This window comes from Austrofundulus limnaeus, unplaced genomic scaffold (assembly GCF_001266775.1).
Source record: "Austrofundulus limnaeus strain Quisiro unplaced genomic scaffold, Austrofundulus_limnaeus-1.0 Scaffold36, whole genome shotgun sequence".
In the NCBI taxonomy this organism is placed as follows: Eukaryota; Metazoa; Chordata; class Actinopteri; order Cyprinodontiformes; family Rivulidae; genus Austrofundulus; species Austrofundulus limnaeus.
In genome coordinates, this window is record NW_013952438.1 from 2,867,177 (window position 1) to 2,883,231 (window position 16,055).

A 16,055-nucleotide genomic window follows, 5' to 3' on the forward strand; every position below is an offset into this window, starting at 1 on the left:
ATATTACAGATTACACAACAAATACGTACAAAAACATCCAAATTAGCACAGAAACAGTACTATATAACATTTTAGACACATTCTAGACAGTTTATCAGCTAAAAAAAGTTAATTTTGGGGTAAGTTATTCTTTAAGTTTGACTTAGGATTGTTTGGATAATTAGACTAAGCATGGGTTAGGCAAATTCTCTCAAGTAGACACTGAAAGTTTTTATTTCCCTCACAATATGACTTTTAATTATATTTTAAATGATTCCTAGCTGAGCTTAGTTCACCACAGATTTATTCAGAAAAAAAGTTCTTAACCTGAACCCTGAAAATGCCTTTTCCACCTTCCACACAAATATTAATTTTCTGAGTACCTGCTTTCCCATTCCTCACATATTTCTTAATTCTTTAATCCAACCTAATCCTTTCATGGAAGGAAAAGGTATTTGTCCCTCTGCATTAATGCATAGAGCACATTTTTAAACCACTTCTTACTTCAGAGCACTTCAGGAAAGAAACCTCAGTCTTCTGACTTACCAACCTAGACTAAAATCAAGCTGCAGATATGTTTTCTTATAGATTAAAAAATAGATACCGCTTGCTGGTAACATATATGACCCTCACACATTCGCAAAGTGCCAGTGCACCAGAACTGAGAAGTCATCAGAATGGATCTATAGTTTTGGGTGTGTGTGTGTGGGGGGGGGCTCATTGGTGGGTCCAATGGCAAATCCAGTGTGAGTCAGACACACCTACATTCCTACCAAATTACACGTTGATTGGTGCAGCAGATTCCATGCTTTGGTTGACCACAAATCGTGAAATAATACATAAATAAATAAACAGTACAAAAGCAATATATATATATATATAGTTGCACGGAAATAATGTAGCAGAGAGAGAAGATTCTTGTATTCTTTTAGTTCAAAAGCTCTTGCTAAGCCATAAACATTTACAGTATTTGTTCATTTACTCCCTCTTTTATTTCTGTCCCGGCAAGAGAGAAGGAGCAGCATCTTTGGAGTCAATCCTGGTCCATTGTCTTTTATGCTGCTGTTTGTCATCTTCCAAATTTTAACCTGCCAAATCCGTAACGGGTTTGGCAGGCTAGGAAACATAGGAAACCAGATGCAAGGAAAGCTCACATCAGTGACAAGCAGAGAAAAAAATCTGGTAATCCTGCTGCTCTATGCAGTTTAACGTATGCTCGAGAGCTGCATGAAGTGGCTTCATTGCTTCTGTCTACCCTTCAACTTTTTAAAGTTTAAATTGGGATCACTCTTTAAAAAGCTGCTCCTTTCTACTCAGCAGGAGGTTGTAAGGGGTATAACCTATTCAAAGTGCCTTGGTCGATGAGAGGGGAGGTATTATGAAGAGACAGCATCTGGTAATAAAAAAACGTGTCCTGATAGAACAGAATGTAGAGTTAAGGTGTGTCAAGGCTGAGATGTACTTGTCAGCTTAATCGACCTATTCTTCTTGAAAACCACGCATCAGCAAGTTTTTCCTCAGATAATTACAACTAAAACATTTCTGAAGAAATGTTGAAGTGTGCCAGCGCAGCTATGCCCAAGAATCCAGCGTACAGTACATCAGCTTTAGTCTTTTAGTAATCTGGGACTCCCAGCAGCTTGATTTAGAAACTGTAAAGAAAGTCTAAAATTAACCAAAATTGAAAGAAATGGTAAAGTTCTAGCCAGTGGTTCACATCAGGGTCACTATGGAAAGCACATAGGTCTCTCACTTTCTGACAGCACTCGTGGTAAAACAGGCTGACAGAGTTGCAGAGTAGAAAATAAACTTCTAACAAGCAGACACTGCGAAAAGAAAAAAAAAAACACTAGTTAGGAGAGAAGAAAATTCTGAGCTCAGATACAATAGAAATCAATGAGTATTTAGTTATTGGCAATTTCAGAAAACAAAAAATTTTAGAAGTGAGAGACCCTAAGTAAGTTGACATTAGAAATTGCTAATTTCTAATGACAAATTCTGACTGGTAACTACAGTCTCTAAAACAAACCATGCATTTTTGTTCTTGCACAGCCCTTTATGTTACATTTTTATTGTTAGTACAGTATCATGGCTAGTTAGTGGTAATTTAGTTTTTTGTGCGTTGTCTATAATTTGTAAACTAATGTGTGAACCTCTGGACTGATGCTGCTGTGAAACCTGAATTTCCCCTCGGTGGGACAATAAAGGTTACTTCTATTCTATTCTATTCTATTCTATTCTATTCTATTCTATTCTATTCTATTCTATTCTATTCTATTCTATTCTAAAATGTAAAAATTACAAAATTTTGATTGTATAGGTTTTTGGAAATTGTTTTTTAAATTAATTAATTTATTTGTCTTACAGGCTCTGAGATTCAAAAATAAATATAAGGTAGAGCTGGGCAGTATGACCCAAATTTTATATCACAGTATTTTCAACAATGACACCAGTTTCACGGTATTTGACAGTGTTTTTTTTTTCCTCACAGCTCAGCTGATAATAAAATGTACAAACGTTCCTTATTGACTTTTTTTCTTTTACACTACTTCTGTCTGTGTCGCTCTTTCCTTCCTCTTGTATGTCTTTTCTTCTTTGCCTGGTTGTATACGGTAATCTTGCATTTTGGTCCAATCGTGAAGGATTGAGAAAAGATTATTGTCAGGTCTATTGTTGTGTGTTAATAAAACTTCAAAGGACGACTCACCTTGCACAGCAGTCAACACAGCGCTTCTACAAAACTACTTCCCCCAGGCTTTTCACAATTTAAGCACATTAAAGTCTCCATGCATTAATGTCTCCATTATAGTGTTGTGTTGAATCTAACCATGCACGTCACTGAAGAGTTGTTTACTACATTCAGCAATGGTGAAAATGGGATTTTTTTTTACTTCAGTCAATATAAGCAGCTGAACACCACCTGCAGCCAGTTACTCCAACAAGCTGCTACAACAAAAACATTCGCATGCTAATGCACATAGCAGTGCTGCGAGGAAAGGTGTCCCCCGGGAAACAGTTCAATGGCGACCACGATGAAACTTTCTGAACGTGTTCAGGCTATTTAAACTGGTATGTCCGGTATTCAGAAAATTCGTATCATAACAAAAATAAAAACCGGTTTTCGGTACAAAACAGTATACCGTCCAGCACTAATATGAAGCTCAGTTTTTGAAAAAAATCTGTGAGATTTCTCTATATACCTGTAAAACTGCAATATGGGGGAAAACCTGTGTAATTTATGGACAATCTGTACAGCTTGATATGTATGGTAATAATGTCACACTTTAAGTTATACAGTCTGTGAACAAATATCACCACCAGCCACCACTGGCAGCAGCCATCTTTGTTTTTGACTCAACAACCCAATTTTTGTTAGGAACATTTTGTATGCCTAGGTGCAGCCACACTTCAAAATGTAAGTCTGCACTTTGCTTCTTTTTCAAGTTATTCAAATCACAGGAAAAACGGAGACGGACAGAGGATACTTCCAAGTCCCCTCTGCACTCCTCATTGGGGACAACAAAGACAGTTGGCAGGCCATGCACTACATAAAACCCTTCTCGTCTTAGGTTTTCTTCCTTCAGTAAGGTTATGGTTATGCAAGGTTCCACTCCATATCCTCCATACGTCCCCACTTACTCTTCTTCTTTAATGATGTGGAGGAGGACAGCTTTCTTTACAGAGGTGCTAGTACAGTCAGACATATTTTCACACCGAGCTTTAGGAGAAAGGTCACATGAAAGAAAGCATAATTATTATCAATGCCTTGATGGGAACTTTGCACATTCAAGAGGTCACGAGTGATGGCTAATCAATGCAACCTGAATGCGCCTTCTGAAGCGAAGCTAAATCACTGTTATGATGTATGCTCTCTTTGTGGTTTTGTTGCTATTGTGAAGATGCAAAATAAAAATAGCAGTATACAGGTAGGAGGGGGAAAAAAGGCAAAATGGGCAGCGGGAGGCTGATGTTGTCCACATTCGTTGAATCAAATTTTGACAAAAGGTAGAAGAACTTAAAAAGTTTTTTTTTTCCTGTCGCATCGCTCACACCAACTTCGTTTAATGTTGCTGCTGCCGTCACCAAGCAGCTGTTGTGTTATTTTGGTTTATTTTGGCTTGAGTGACAGAATCACAGAAAAGCGCAATTCTTTCAGATTAGCACTCAATTATAAAAATGATGCTCACACATCTAGCCAATTATTTTTGAATGTACTGTTGATTTGCAACAGCCTTTAAAAAATGACATAAAAACATCTGCTAATTCACAAAATCAAGAAGCAAGCTTCCTTTTTCACAACAAAGTTTGCTTTTGAAAGGTGTTTTTTCTACTTTATTTTTATTATTTCTTATGGAGTTTAGGGTTTATATTTAAAAGCACAGAAGCATTATGTTTCTGAATAAGCAGAACAATGGAGCAAACCACTTCTCATCCTCTTGGTCATCTTCAGACAGTCGGCTAACATTATGAGCAAGCAGTTTTATCCTATCTATACAATGCAATTGAACTAAAAGGGGTTGAGAGATCAAACATAAAACATTTTTGTTTAAAAAAGTGGAATGCTGTACCCTCTTTTCCTGTCTATTTTTGTGTATTTGTATCCATTTAAGTACTGTTGTCCATGTTAAAATTTGTACGTCAGCTAACTTAAATAATGAATGGAATGGAATTCTTGGCCATATTGATGCCAAGTAAAATGAAGAGAACTGCTTCATGAAGCATGATGTAAGCTGTCAATGCCCAAAGAGAAAAATCTCACAGCTTAGAAAAAAGCCTAGACATCAACTTGTGCAGAATGCGGAGGTAAGTTAAAAATGTATTTGCTTCATTGTTATGTCTCCTAAAACAACATTTTTATAGTTAATCCTTTGTAAAAATGAGCCAAAAAAGACTTGTGCATGACACTATTTTGGCTGGTTGCTTCTACAGATGTTTGTAACTAGCTGTTAATTACTTACAGTAATCTGACATGATCTAAACAGATAGAATCATTAACTTCTAACCTTGTGTCTGGAAATGCCAAAGAATATAAGTGGACATGGCTTAGACTAATTTAAACCATCCAGTGTTCTAAAAAAAAACAGTTAACCATTGGTTCAATGAGGGTCACTAGAAATATTATTTTTTAATTGATAACCATCATTGCATTTTTTTCTTCGATTGGGACTAAACACTCACACATAGATTATTTTTTCACTTTGTAGAAGGTCTTTCTTTTTTGTTGTTGTTGATATATTTTGTTGGTAAATGTTCAAAAAAATGTTTGAATAAGGAAACATTGTAAAAGTGCTGCTGGAATGTGGGAGCGATATTTGAAAAAAAAAATGAAGAGCAGATTTATGAGATTATTTCATGTACCTAATCAGTGCATTATCCAATTTAGATAACATTCAACACTCCTCCACTTTGTTCAGACAAAAACAAACTGATTCAGCTGATCAACAAATATCATTAAAGCACTAATCAAGACTTCTTTAATGGAGGATAAAATGTTTGTTGTTGTCCAAAGATTCAGCTTTTACCTCCTTGTTACTTCAAACAGGGAGATGGGCAACTTTTTTTTTTTTTTTTTTTGGAGGGGGGGGGGTCATTTTGACTTTGCTATTGAGAATGAAGAGCCCTGAAACATAGGGGCTGTGTCTCAATTCAGGGGCTAGGTCCTCATGATTGTGCATTTGTCGGCCGCATACGTCACTGCCCCGCGCAAAGGCTCCTCATCATGCGGTCGAGGAATGTGGCCGACAAACTCTCGAAATCTGAGGATGCATCCGTGTATCCTCACCGGACGAGGGTTTCCCAGAATTCAATGCGCAGGCAGCAAAATAAACAGAGAAATGAAGACGGTGAAGTTTTTATTTTTTTAATGAGTCTGCGTAGTTTAGAAAATCACCACAGACTGAAGAATTTGTTTTTAAAAGTAAGCTTAGCAACTTAGCTGATGAAATTTATGCTGCAATAAGATGTTAAATTTAAAAAAATGCAACTACAGGTTACGAGAATAAAGTCATACTATTACATTAAAGTTGTATAAAAATGAAGTCATAATATTATGATAATAAAATCGTAATATTATAAAATTAATGTCACATTACAAGTAAAATGTCATAATACTCTAGTCTTTACATGGAAAAGCATGCTTATCACTGCATTAAAATGAGGAATGTTGAGCAACTTGTCAAGTTGTTCTTTAGTATTGCTTAAAATAAATAGTTCATCTTTTAGCACATCGGCATCAAATTATATCAGTAGCAGGACTTGGATATTGTGCAAACGACTGTATGATAAACTGAAGCTGTATTGTAATTAATGGATGCATTGACAGATTTAATCATCACAAAGCTAATTTGGATGAAAGCATATTAATCTAACAGTGACCCAAGTCATCACGGACTACTTTATAAACACAGACACATGGCTACAGAAGGTGTGAGGAAAATGAGGAAATGAGGAACAGAAAATGGACATGTCATGTAAAATTATGACTTATTTTCTCATAATAATATGACTTTATTCTCATAATATTATGATTTTATTGCCGTAATTAAAAAAAAAATCTTGTGTGGCCCTAATACTCCATTGTAAATATTGAGCTAAAACTGAATTATTAATGTTTTTATTATTATTTTTTTTTACTTACGTGTAACATTTTAACTGTGAAGTTATTCTTCCAGTAAAAAGACGTATAAATACACGTCCAGACGCATTTTAAGTCTGATATGAAACTGATCACTATGTTAACGGGGGAACACGTGGTCACGCAAACTCACGTAAAGCCGACGTCAGACGAAGGGTAGACCGACACATGTCACATAAGTTTTGAGCAGCCTACCCGGCCCAGGGAGGATGTGTCCCACGTGGCCCAGCCCATGAATTGAGACACAGCCAGACATATAAGGATACATGCATATAGACATTGCATCATCTGCAAAAATACACATAAATATTGCCTTCTTTTTGCATGCCAATATGAAGCTAACAGTTGTTACATTTTTTTTATAAATTGTTGAGTACTTTGTATAAACACTCTTAAATGTCAGAATTCCCTTTCAAGACTTTGTCTTGATAAGTTTAGCATAAGGTTTTTGTCAAGATGCATCAATATGCAACATGGAGACTCTGAAATAACGCTGGTGACAGGTAATTTGAACATGAACTCTTGGACAAAAATCTATATTTTTTTGTTAATTTTTATCAGAACAAATTAATATTAAAATGTTGTCTAAATTAGACTTCATTATTTGACTAATGGTGCTCTCGTATAAATTGGTTAAAAGAAAATGCAGCATAGATGTTTCAACTGTTCTCAAAAGTCATTGCTAAAATCCTGTTTTTAAAAGTTATTTCAAGCTGTTCTGTTTCTGAATGAGCATGTCAGGTGCAGGATTGAGATGGCTCAAGGGCCTTATTTTGCCTATGTGCAATTTAAGTGGCCAGCTGCCAACTTCAAGAAAGCTCATTAAAAATATCAAGTGTAGTCATGTTTTTTTTTTTTACTTTAAAAACCTTTTATTTATTTATGTCATTTGTTCACCTGCGAGCAAGAAGTATATTTGTAGGCATGTAGGAGCTTCATTTAATCTACAGAGCTGAACAAGAGACTGAAGAACCAAAAAGTTCCCTTGTTATAAAAAATAAGTTTCTGACATGACTGGCATGGGTACACTACGAGAAATAGCCTGAATTAACTAGGTGGTAAATATGAATGAACTTGACAAACATATTCTGCATACATATAAGGTGTGCAGGAATTTGGGTTTCAGTTCAGCTCAGCTCAGCCTCTGACTCGACTCCTAACTCCAGAAGCTCTGGGTATTTCTTTCAGCACCCTCTGGGTTCTCTCCTTCTTCTTTCCACTGCTGCCAGTTCACCTTGAAAACTGATTTCTGAAGCCCCCAGGTTTCACATCACTTTTTTAGCTCAAATGGGACTTTTTTTCCCTCCAGCTCACACAGATGTTGCAGAAACATCAAAAACTGTCACAGTGGAATATGTCATAGGTTTCTGCATTTCACTGAGAATTTGTTGGCTCAGCATGCTGTTTTCCAATTTATTTGCAGATGCCCAATTATTATGTATTTTTTATAATATATTTCAATATTTAGCATATTTATGGATGAACCTAGCCTGGTTTAAACCAGACCTTGTCCTTCACTTTGCTTCGTACAAGGGTCTGGACTTGCTGCATAGAAAATCGATTTCTTGCAGGAGGCGTGGCCTCTGCTGAAGTTTAAAATGATTGGATCAATTGGCTGCAACGTATGTCAGTGTGAAGGAGGCTAAGCTAATAAGCTAACCAGAAATCGTGTGTGCTGTAAACAACCCTACTGAGCCAAACGAGACGACTGTAAATGAGAGCTGCTGCTTTGTCAGACAAATTTGATTTAAATTTGGAAGCCTTATCAACACGGACTGGCTTCATTCACTTCCTCCACTGCCGTATGCTAAACTAACTAGCAGACACTGCGCAGAACATCAACGTCATTCAAAACTCCTCCTTCTGTTCTCTGATTGGCCCAGCTAAAAATCTGCCAGCAAAATCCATCTCAATGGGAGAAGACGGAGCAGTGAAGGGAAACTAGAATTTTGTGGAGCTGCGTAGGAAGGCAAGGGCCAGGCTAGGAAGAACCTGATCTGCAGATCTTCCAGCCTAATACATTTTAATAGTATTTTTTTGTAAAACAAATACGATTTTTTTATAGTCTTGTACACAATCATTTTACTTTACAGCAAACCAATGCAAACATGATTGTGCATCAAAAACTGCAAGTAAATACCAAAGAAATAAGCTTTCCCTTTTTTAAAGTACAAACACTGTATGCTTTAAATGCACAGACACATGCACACACATTTACAGCCCTGTCAATAAAAGGGAGTGGTTACATTAAGGGCTTTATTTAGTTAGTTTTAGCCAAGTCTTACTGTGCCCACCTCTCTCTGACTAACCCTCAAGAGATGACCATTAATTCAGCACAGCACTTTCAAGACTTCATCAATGTTAATCACAGCTAAACACATCATTAAATTTCCTTCATCTGCTTTTTAATATATATATAAGATAAGATATACATGTTTGGCTAGAAGAAGTGCAGAGAAGTTCTAATGATAAAATCAGGATTTGAAGTGTTGAAGTAAATTCACAATCTGCAGCAACACAGTCAAAACAAATGAGAACTTCTTGTTCCTTGTAAATTCTGAAAAATCACTCAAATAAATTTGTGTGTGGGGATAACACAAAAAACCCTTTGCAGAGTAAACACAAAACAAAAAGCTTTGCTCACCTGCAGCGCCAGACTTTGGTCAAAGTTGTACGCACTGGGCCGGCCTTCCAGGGTAGAGAAAGCCACGTTTCCTCCAGTAAGGGGTGAGATATCGCTAAACTCATCTGTACAAAGGGCAGTCCTTTCATCGTTGCCTGGGCGGATGTAGGCTTTAGCATCCTTCCGGTAAGTGTTCTTACAAGAGCCGCTGTAGTATTGATAAGGTAACCAAGGCCCGTCCTCTTCAGTACGTCTGTAAATGGCAAAGCTTTCTGGCCGACTGGTGTAAAACTTCAGTCGAATGTAGGTTATCTCAAAGGCTTTTCCTATGGAAAAACAAAGCCATGATTGGAATTATTAAAATGATAACTGACTTGCTTAGTTTGCATATTTATTGTTCTTATATAGTTCATTCTCTAATACAGCACATTGTGAAGGGTTAGTTTAAAGCCCAAGAGTGAAAGCAAAAACCAATATAACTTCATTAGAGAGATGGTTGATGGACTTAATTTTCTGTGCCTGTGCCACATATGCAGGAGTGATGGTAGTCATTTCAGCAGGGGTAAAAGGATAACCAGGAGTATTGTCCTAATAGCAACACCATGGGGGGCCCAAAAGTGAAACCAGGTCAGAAAGAAATAAACGGTAACACTGAAAGGGACCAAAGGTTAAAAAAAAGATAAGTCACAGAAAGAAAATGTGTCTTACTATTATTGAATCAGCGCTACTGGCTGATGCAACATTGTGACAGAAAAATAGCCAGCTTGGTCAACAGAACAGAGACATGAACAAACAAAAGATGTCATGAGGGGCCATGTCATTGATTTAAACACAGAGTACATCAAAGAATACATCTAAAGCAATGATTCTCAAAGATGTGAAGACTGGACTACACAGGAAGAACATACACAAACTCTCTGCACAAAACTCTACATTACTGAATATTCTGCATCAGCATGTTCACCAACCGACTTACAAGTTTATACATCTAAAATGATTTGGAAGATTTGCTGCTCTGGAAGTGCTGCCTGGTACTGCTGCCATTTGGGTTTGGAAAAACCCACAGCTTTTTATGTAAGTAATTGTGTTTTGAGAACATAATGAGTTAAAAAACATTTAAAATATTTTTTTTGCATGAATTACCATGATTTTTTTTAATTTAAGCAGTTTTTCTCACAGTGGCAGGAGGATTTGGGCCCAGGAACATCAGACTTAACAGGAGTAGCTCAAAAACAAAGTATTTTTATAACGAGGATACAAAGAGCTGTCATGGCAGAAAAAAAAAAAAACTTACAGAACTCAAGGATAAATCATAAGAAGCTTGAGGAGACTTATAAGAAATACAAAGGATAAAGGACTGAGGCATGAAAGCCAGCAATGCACAACTGGTGAATGAGAAGAGCTGACTTACTATTTAAGAGTTCATCCTTATATTTTCTGGTACAACTCCTTGTACAATTCCTGCACTGTCATTATTTTCTCATTTGTTTTAAGACACTTGAAGAGAGAGCCAAGCATCTTCCATTACTTTCATTATTAATCCTGGGAGAACACCAGGGAACATACTGTATATGGACCCCTACATAGGACTGGGATGATGGGGAAGTGAATACACTTGAGCTAAATGCAGACGGTGGCAGGCTGACTGAGAAAGCAGGGTACTGACTGAGGAAAGTGACAGCACAAAGGAACATAGAGGAAAAGCAAAAATAAGCAAAGCTAAATACATCACAAACATACAATATGGTTAATCCTAAAACACAAGAAACTATAAACAATAGTAACAAAAGCACACTGACCTTGACAGTCTTAAGAGGAAACCAAATCACTCTGATCAGAGTCTCTAATTATCAATATTTTTCAATAATCCTAATATTCTTTACTTTATAATTTTTTTTAATGTTTTATGGTTGCTTAGGGATACATTTTAAAAGCAGAGCCCTTATTTTCAAAACACAACACAAGTAGTACAACCACACACTCAATCAGCAGAACCTCCTAGATTATTTCGTAAACTGAAAATTTTTGGTAAAAAAATGTAAAAATACACCCATTTTGTTCACATATCAAGCACCCATTGTATGTACATTATTTTTTAACCGTTTACACACTGTTACGCTCTTAATTCTAAAACTATGTTGGTAGACATCCATGTTCTAAAAAAACACAGCAAATTCTGTATTTATTTATTTATTTATTTATTTATTTATTTATTTATTTATTTTTTTTATTTTATTTATTTATTAATTTATTTTGCTTGTAGCTATTGAATTCTACCATGAAGTGCTGAACTTAGTAAATTTGTGACTGTGACCTTTGTGTTTGTGAGAGTGGGATGATGGTTGTGGTGGGGGTAAGGACCGAGTGTGAAAGACACGGTTTGCCACAGATGTCATAAAGGGTCAATAACTGGAGCAGAGGTCTGCTACCTGTGGCTCTGGGGTCACATGTGGCTCTATGGTTTGTATTAACACAAAAAACAATCAGCCATCAGTCAACCATTTATGTCACTTGAAGCCACACAGTGCGTTCTTTCACTTAAACCCGTTCAAAAATAAATAAATAAAAAGATTTAGAGAAATCTGACTACTTGCTCATGTTGGCCTTATTGTTATTTCTCTATTCTACTAAGACATTGGGCCTCGTGCAAGAACCGTTCGTACAAATAGATTTGTTGTGCATACGAGTGATTTAGGAGAATTTGTGGCATTCACCAATGTTTTCGTATTCCAAGATTTTCTTCAGATACGAACAAAATTCACATGTGGTCCAGACCTGTTGTATATTTTACGAACAGTCAGTCTGTTGTTATCCAGATGGATTTTCTTCACTAATAACTTTATCTTTCATTAGTTTGAAGATATTTTGAGTTGAAAATAAATCACACTCCATAATTATGTTGAAAATAGGCTGTTCTGTTTGAATTAGAATTGTAAATGTAATAACGCACACTAACGACATAAAATGGTTAAATGAATGGTTAAATGCTTGTATTAAAAATATTTGACCAAAGGAAAACCGGAGTAGGACTAGAGAGAGATAAATATGATTTAGATTTTTATTTCTGTGACTGTATATACGACCCAAAGGAGACACGACATTAACAACACATTTCATTCCTTTAAGCAGCTCCTTTAATTCCACAGCTGACGCTGCTAAAAATGACAGATTTTCTTTTCTCGATCTTGGAGAGCAGGACTTTAATCTCCGGACTCGTAAAGTTCTTTTTACTTTTCTCTGTCATTTTCATGAATGTCCTGATATCTGAGGCAGGAAAAATAGCCTTATATGGTGCTTTTGGGGTGGAAATTATGCTAATCTCCTCTCCTCGTGCACAAGCACCTGATACGAACAGGTGGAATTCATCAAGTTTATGCAGCTCATTAACACACTTTTCCTGACAATAGAAGAGTTTGTTGGATCTGATGTGGCATGTTCAAACGAACCCTTCATATGAACAAAAGTAAGAGAAATTTAGGATAAGCATATGAGCATGTTCTTGCATGCGGCCCACGGTCCAAAATTAACACAAAAAATGGATATAGCTTGCATCGAAGGAGCAGTAAATGTAATGTTTTACCAAAACTTCTAATGTAATAACATCTGTTTGACAATTTAAAATTAGATATCATTTAATGAAAGAAAATTTTCATTTCATTTAATTCTTCTGTCTGTGAAAATCGAGCACTGAAAATGTTCAAGTTCCATTTTTGTCTCATCTGTCCATAGGACATTCTCCCTGAAGCTTCGTGGCTTGACACTGATGTTCCTTGAGCTTGAAGTTCACCTTTAATCTCTTTAGAAGTTTTCTGGGCTCTTTTGTCATCATTCATACGGCTACAGTCCCATCTGAATATGTGCTACTGTAGTCACATGGATATCAAGCTGCTTGGAGATGGTTTCATAATCTTTACCTTTAACATGTTTGTCTATAATTTTCTTTCTAATTTCATGAGACATCTCTTTCTTTTGCTTCCTCTCCATGTTGAGTGTGGTACACACCATGTCAAAAAACAGCAGAGTGAGTATCTGTAGCCCTATATACAGGTCCACTGACTGATTACAAGACTGTAGACACCTGTGATGATGATTAGTGGACACACCTTGATTTAACATGTCCCTTGAGTCACATTATTTTCAGGGGTACCATCATGTCTGACCAGGCCTGTTTCATGAATTATTTTTACTTTATATATATATATATACTGTATACTGTATATATACACACAATGACCTAATATTTACATTCTTGTATTCGTAGTTGTAGTAAATGTTTATCAAATAATGTACACTGTTAACACTAGTCTGAGTTCTCTTTTACTGTGGGAAGCAAGTGACATGATAGGACCCAGAATGCAGTCACGAGGACTCGAAAGCAAAATTAAAAATACTGTCATAATTAACCAAAATAAAAGGCTTCATTGGCAGCAAATCTTACAACAGGAGAAACAGAAAACATCATGAAGGAAACCAAAAGACAATGATCTGCTGAGGTGGAGATTTTAGGAAACTGACTGTAGAGTTAGTGATGAGGTATGGGAGGGAACTGAGCTGACTGGAGAGTGGTAACAGGTGTGAGTGGCTGACTAACCGGAGAAACACTAAGGAGCTGACTGAGGGAGAAATTAGAAATGACGATGGTGTTTTGAGACTTTTGACACATTTTTTAGTGACCTAAGGAGAAGAAAGGGCTTTTTTGATCGTAAAGGTTTCCGACCCCTGATCTGGAATATCTACAAACAATTATTCACACTTTCACTAGGGACAATTTTGAATCTGCAATTAATCTAACATGCATGTTTTTGGTCAGTGGGTGGAAACCAGAGTACTCTCAGAAAACACACACTTGAATGGAAAGGAAAAAAAAAACATACAAACTTCACAGAGTGACCCCTACTAGGAGGCATTCCTGCACCTTCTGGCTGAGAGGCAGTGTGCCACCACTTATTGAGTATTACATTCTAAATGTGAACAAACTTAAAAAGATGCCAAGTGTTATGTTAATAGAAGGAAATCACTGGGCAGACACAGAGTAAAGTCATACTGAAATCAGAAAGAGAAGTCGCATGGTGTTGAAACTGTCTCAATAGACTTGTCTGACTCACTCCTGGGTGTTTTATTCTCCATCACAACATCCTGAGGCTCAGCTGCTTTAAGCATTCATAGCTTGGTGCCATCCACTGGTACAGCCATAATGGCATCTGTTGCTTCAGTCTGCCAAGTCAGAATTTGGCATCCTTCTGTCTCGTCTCTCCAGAAATCTTTAATGGTATCTTTGGTCTAGGAGCCCTCAGATCATTTTGCTTTCATTTACTCCCAGCATGAGGTGATCTCAGCCCTGCTGAGGCAAAAAACATGAAAGGAGCAGAAGATAAAACATGTCCTGAAAATTCTTTGTGATGACACAGAATAATTGCAAAATATATTTTTTTGTTTCTGTGGTCAATGTTTATTTTAATCTGGATTCACCATCATGGTCTATTATTTTTAATGCAGTCATCAATTGATGAGTGCACAGCAAAGAAAGAGTGTGGTTATAATTAAACCAATTAAATTGGTGCCTAGTTATACCAAGGGTTGCAAAAGTAATCAAAAGTAATTGATATTCTTGATTATCAGCCTGGAAGTTTCAATAAATTTATTAGAAATAGGCCAATATGATTTAAATTAAATTTGAACAAACATTTGAAAGATTTCTAATATTTTATAACTGACAAGTAGTATGTGCATTTGTATTCACCCCTTTGCTTTGTTCCCCTATATGTTACATTCAGAGTACATGTATAAATAGGATGCACTTATGGGAAATCTAAGGCTATGTTCACACTGCAGGTCTTAATGCTCAGTTGTGATCTTTTGGAAAAATCAGTGTTTTTGCCGCAAACGTTCACAATATATTTTAAATGCAATTACCATCTGACTCCAGTGTGAACTCTCCATGGCCCTGATGCAGAAGATGACATGAGGACTTCACAATCAACCCACTGTTTACAGAATTAGCTAAATGTGGATGCTACTTGCTAGCATATCAATTATGAAAATGAAATAATTATCTGACATAAGTGTTTATATCTGAACCTGCCTCTGACCAGATGCTCCGATGCAGCATTTTATGTTTGGAACGAATTGACGAGCTGGAAGTAAAGTATTGATTGAGCAACTTTAGTATCGATATGGTCCGACATCGTTACTATCGTATGTTTCAGAGGATTTTCAGTCACCCAGGATATGGAAAATTAAATGAACAAAGACAAATCAACTGGAATTCTGTACTGTCGCTGAATGTGTGTGGAGCTACAAGACTTAAAGGGGCAATATCATGTAAAATCAACTTTTTTTGAGTTTTATCTCATGTTATAATGTTATTCTCTCATAAAAAAAAAACATGCCCAAAGCCTTGCTTTGACTCATTCATGCATGTTTGAGAAATCCTGCAGCGTTTTTAGGAAGCCATGCTGAGGAGCAAAATGACAGGTGGAGACCAGAAACCTCTTTTGGTACCAGAAACGCCCCTCAGACGTGTCTTTAAGCCGAGCTTCCTCATGGCGGACCGCCCCCCACCCCCTCCTCCCCACACACTGCCCATGACTCCTGCAGGCTCTCGGGTGAAACTGAAAGTGAAACTGAAACTGTCTGCTGAGCTCTTAACACTATGTGTCTCACTCATTGAAGCTCTTTTCAGATTAAAAATACCTTTGAGGAAATGTATTTTCAAATGCCAAGTAAACTGCATCATAGCAACCCCCCCCCACACACACACACCCTGAACCGAAATAGGCGAGACAGAAGCAGAAGGTGGTTCTTAAAGAGACAGAGGCC

General features: G+C 36.8%; 1 protein-coding gene across 1 annotated transcript in view; it reads right to left on the reverse strand.

Annotated features, from left to right (window-relative positions):
- The window catches only part of lamc3 (laminin, gamma 3), a 222,388-nt gene that overhangs the window by 195,015 nt on the left and 11,318 nt on the right, over window positions 1–16,055 (reverse strand). The window contains exon 2 of the mRNA XM_014006615.1: window positions 9,258–9,562. Within this exon, the coding sequence (XP_013862069.1) occupies window positions 9,258–9,562 (305 nt within the window). The remainder of the gene's footprint in view (window positions 1–9,257; window positions 9,563–16,055) is intronic.